Here is a 5,012-nt window from a genome sequence, read left to right as displayed (position 1 = left end):
CCAGGACGTTTTTAAAATAAAAGAAATGGGAAAGGAATTTAGATAAATATAATTAATAAAAATAATAATGAATAAAATTAATTAATTAATTAATTAATTAATTAAATAATTTAATTAATCCTGATAAATTAAACCTAATGACTAATTAACCTAATTAACTACTATTAATTAAACTTAACTAAGGTAATTAGTTAACAGAGTATGACGAACGGGACCCACATGTCAGGGTTGACCTAGTCAACCCTGTTGACTGCTAACGTCAGCATGGCATCATGCTGACGTCATAATTCCATTTTTCGAATTAAATAATTAATTGATTAAATTCCAGAAATTAATAAAATCTTTAAAAAAAATCATATCTTTTAATCCGTAACTCGGATTAAAATATTTTCAACGTGAAAGTTGCTCAGAGCGACGAGACGAATCCGGATACGCGGTCCGTTCATCCGTCACACACCCCTAACCTATCGAACCCGCAACTTTCCCGCTCCGGCTCCTCTGCCCGAAAACACGAAACACCGGGAATACTTTCCCGGGGGTTTTCCCCCCTTCACCGGTATCACCTACTACCGCGTTAGAACACGTCTAGCTCTGCTTGTTGTCCTGTTATGCACTTGATTGCTATGTATTTACTGTTTCTCCCCCCTCTTCTCTCCGGTAGACCCCGTGATGATGCTGATGCCCCTGTGGTCGACTACATCACCGACGACCCCTCTCTCTCTTGCCAGAGCAACCAGGCAAGCCCCCCCCCCTTGATCACCAGATATCGCCTACTCTTCTCTATATTGCTTGCATTAGAGTAGCGTAGCATGTTACTGCTTTCCGTTAATCCTATTCTGATGCATAGCCTGTCATTGCTGCTACAGTCATTGATACCTTACCCGCAATCCTAAATGCTTAGTATAGGATGCTAGTGTTCCATCAGTGGCCCTACACTCTTGTCCGTCTGCCATGCTATACTACTGGGATGTGATCACTTCGGGAGGTGATCACGGGCATATAATATATACTTTACACTGTTACATTACCTGTGATACAGTTCGGAGTTGGGGGCTGAAAGGACAGGTGGCTCCATCCTGGTAGAGGTGGGCCTGGGTTCCCGACGGCCCCCGACTGTTACTTTGTGGCGGAGCGGCAGGGCAGGTTGAGACCACCTAGGAGACAGGTGGGCCTGGCCCTGTTCGGCGTTCGCGGATACTTAACACGCTTAACGAGATCTTGGTATTTGATCTGAGTCGGCTACGAGCCTATACGCACTAACCATCTACGCGGGAGTAGTTATGGGTATCCCGGCGTCGTGGTATCAGCCGAAGCCTTCTTGACGTCAGCGACTGAGTGGCGCGCGCCGGGTTGGACTGCGTTAACGCAACTTCCTTTGTAATGGAGGTTGCTAGGTCTGCTCACCGGCCGCGTACGCAACGTGCAGGTGTGCAATGGGCGATGGGCCCAGACCCCTGCGCGCATAGGATTTAGACCGGCGTGCTGACCTCTCTGTTGTGCCTAGGTGGGGCTGTGACGTGTTGATCTTCCGAGGCCGGGCATGACCCAGGAAAGTGTGTCCGGCCAAATGGGATCGAGCGTGTTGGGTTATGTGGTGCACCCCTGCAGGGAAGTTAATCTATTCGAATAGTCGTGATCTTCGGTAACAGGACGACTTGGAGTTGTACCTTGACCTTATGACAACTAGAACCGGATACTTAATAAAACACACCCTTCCAAGTTCCACAGACAACCCGGTGATCGCTTTTCCACAGGGCGACGAGGGGAGGATCGCCGGGTAGGATTATGCTACTGCGATGCTACTGGAGATGCTACTTGGAGATGCTACTTGGAGATGCTACTTGGGGGACTTCAATCTACTCTCTTCTACATGCTGCAAGACGGTGGCTGCCAGAAGCGTAGTCTTCGACAGGATTAGCTATCCCCCTCTTATTCTGGCATTCTGCAGTTCAGTCCACCGATATGGCCCTTTACACATATACCCATGCATATGTAGTGTAGCTCCTTGCTTGCGAGTACTTTGGATGAGTACTCACGGTTGCTTTTCTCCCTCTTTTCCCCTTTCCCTTCTACCTGGTTGTCGCAACCAGATGCTGGAGCCCTGGAGCCAGACGCCACCGTCGACGATGATTCCTACTACACTGGAGGCGCCTACTACTACGTGCAGGCCGCTGACGACGACCTGGAGTAGTTTAGGAGGATCCCAGGCAGGAGGCCTGCGCCTCTTTCGATCTGTATCCCAGTTTGTGCTAGCCTTCTTAAGGCAAACTTGTTTAACTTATGTCTGTACTCAGATATTGTTGCTTCCGCTGACTAGTCTATGATCGAGCACTTGTATTCGAGCCCTCGAGGCCCCTGGCTTGTATTATGATGCTTGTATGACTTATTTTATTTGTAGAGTTGTGTTGTGATATCTTCCCGTGAGTCCCTGATCTTGATCTTACACATTTGCGTGCATGATTAGTGTACGATGGAATCGGGGGCGTCACAAGTTGGTATCAGAGCCAACTGCCTGTAGGAATCCCCCTTCCACACTCCTTGGCCGAAGTCGAGTCTAGACATTGCAAAACTTTTACTAACTTGGCTGTGTGCCTTACGGGCCCACGTCGCCATCGGGTGGTACTAGGATCTTTTACTCCTCGACCTTTACTCTGGGACTCTGACATCTCTTCTATTCGGGTTAAACAATTTTACTAACTCCGACTCTAGGTTCTCGCAATTACTTCCTCCCGGAGAGCCCCTTATTATGGACGATCGCCTGCTGCACCAGAAGTTTTCCGAAGATGCTATTTGATGTTTTACCGAGACACTTGTGTCCACCGCCCTTGCAAATTCACTACCACCGAGACATCCCTATGGATAGCTACTTATACTTGCCACCCATACCTTCATTCTCGATTACTCTTGTTAGTACAAGATATCCGAAACGGCTTCGCGCTACTCCGAGAATCCTTTGTGCTTGCTGCCTTGCACTCTCCTTGCCACCTGAATACCCCTAAGTATAATTCCTCCCACTTATCGAGGATTTGTTCATCCGCAGTTATTCATGTGGATCATAAAATTCTTGGAATACTATTCGGTTTTCCGAAAATCCTCAGCAGCCTATTGCTCTTGAATTCCTGCATTATGGTTAATTCCATATTTCTAGTAACCTCCGTTGACATCCTTTGTCACTACCATTTTGAGTCCATTGATTCGATATGTTGCGAATGCTCGCACTCCTCGATCAGATCCTAGAATTCATCCTTCCGGCTCAGACGTCATTTTGAACATGAGCTGGTCCTCGATCAATCAAGTTGTCGTCGAATGTACCCCTAAGTCTATTCAACTTATCCATCCTTGATCAGAGCGTTGCTTCTGATCCCCTGATCTGGAAGTCATAATGGTTTTGCATTTTGAACTTTGAATTAGTCAGATGTTTCTATAATCAGATCTCCTTGCATTCTTCTTCCTCTGGCTGAGTACCGATGCTCACATCAGATCCCTTGTGGACCATCGGTTCCTTTGTTGGATTTTATCCGACAATGACCTTCATATTGAATAACCTTGTGAGCCTTTCCATGGGTATATAATGCCTTTGGTAAATTGTATCATCTGCTTTTGAACAATGCTCTACTTTCGAGCTTGTATTATTTACTCCTAAGTTGTGGTATATGTTCCTAAGATGCCCTGATGGGTTGAACCTATGCCTTCCTTAATATGTGTGAACTCGGAAGTTTTTACGAGTCATACTCATCTGGTATTTCACCAGGTAAAACTTTCAACACTAATGCCTTTATCAAAGCGAGAAGTGAATGGAAGGTTATACATTGAAGAAGTGGGAGTCGACCTTGAACCTTGCGTTCATGCCCATGGACACGATGTATAACTTATCATGGAAGCTGCTCGTAAAAATAATTACCCCTTGTTATAAGTTCATCTTGTATCCGTGGTTCGATCCTTTGTGATCGTGGGTTCCGACCATGGTTGTTCTCCTTTGATTCTATTTCTCGGACAAGCTAAAGTACTTGCCTTCTGCAGATCAATACGCCTTCCCAACCTTTATTTTGTTCTACTGTCGAGTATTACCCTCTGGTATCTCGAGAATATCTAAGAACGGTGTTGCATCTATGAGTTCTTCATCAACTGCTATTTCTCACCAATTCCAATTTTTCTGGGTTTTGGGTTGTCGTCAACCGAGGACACCGATAAGTGAATCAATTCCACACTCTGATTCAATAACTCTAAGTAATCTTCATTGCTTATGAGTTTATTAATCCTTCAAGTCACTCCTAGCCTGATCGGCTATATCATTATCGTGCAACTTTTTAACTATGCTACCTGGTCCTTATTCTCGGAGCACCAATTTTCGACGATGAACTAACCTTATGTCGATCCTCATCGTCATATCATTTCGCCTTGAACAACAAGCTTGGTTTCGAGTTTGTGTCGTACCCTTGGTTCCAATAACCTTTCACTTCATCATTACTTGACTTGATGTTGTTACCGATCGATTACATCTTCATGAACTCTCGCGACAAAGGTGTCTTGATCATCAACATTCTGAGCTCATCCAGGATATCAATTGAATTCATGATGAGAAATAACATCCTTGCCCTCGATGAATTGTATTATCGTCGACCACTTTATTGCCTTCCCACCAACACAAGCTTGTTCATGTTTGGTGTTATACCTTGAGTTCCTTGCTATCCAGCAATTGTTCTTCTTTACCTTGGAGTATTACCATCCTTTATGTCAAGAATGTTCTGAGATTTGTTCCACCTCTTGAGAATTCTTGGCATAGAAATACTTCTCACCATCACCATTCTTTATTGGTCCCCGTGTTAATTCCAACAAGTGAACGGTGTTGTTTGGATTCTTTCCTTCTAGCAACCCTATTTTTTTGAAGTTAATGGTCGAAAGTTCATTCTTAGGCTATTGACTATTGAATCACCATTCTGACATTGGTCGTGCAACCCAACCCATATTTCGGGCGCACCTTTCAACCAATGTTTAATTGTGTATGTTTTCCT

At 44.8% G+C, this 5,012-nt stretch overlaps 1 protein-coding gene across 1 annotated transcript in view; it reads left to right on the top strand.

Annotated features, from left to right (window-relative positions):
* LOC123038827 (disease resistance protein Pik-2) overlaps positions 1-2,182 on the top strand; it is an 8,761-nt gene extending 6,579 nt beyond the window's left edge. Inside the window, exon 2 of the mRNA XM_044462266.1 lies at positions 2,091-2,182. Within this exon, the coding sequence (XP_044318201.1) occupies positions 2,091-2,130 (40 nt within the window). The 3' untranslated portion in view covers positions 2,131-2,182. The remainder of the gene's footprint in view (positions 1-2,090) is intronic.
* Positions 2,183-5,012: the final 2,830 nt, after the last annotated feature.

The sequence above is a fragment of the Triticum aestivum genome, chromosome 2B, assembly GCF_018294505.1.
Source record: "Triticum aestivum cultivar Chinese Spring chromosome 2B, IWGSC CS RefSeq v2.1, whole genome shotgun sequence".
NCBI classification, from domain to species: Eukaryota; Viridiplantae; Streptophyta; class Magnoliopsida; order Poales; family Poaceae; genus Triticum; species Triticum aestivum.
Note: the sequence above shows the minus strand (reverse complement) of the source record. Positions and strands in the feature narration are given on the sequence as shown.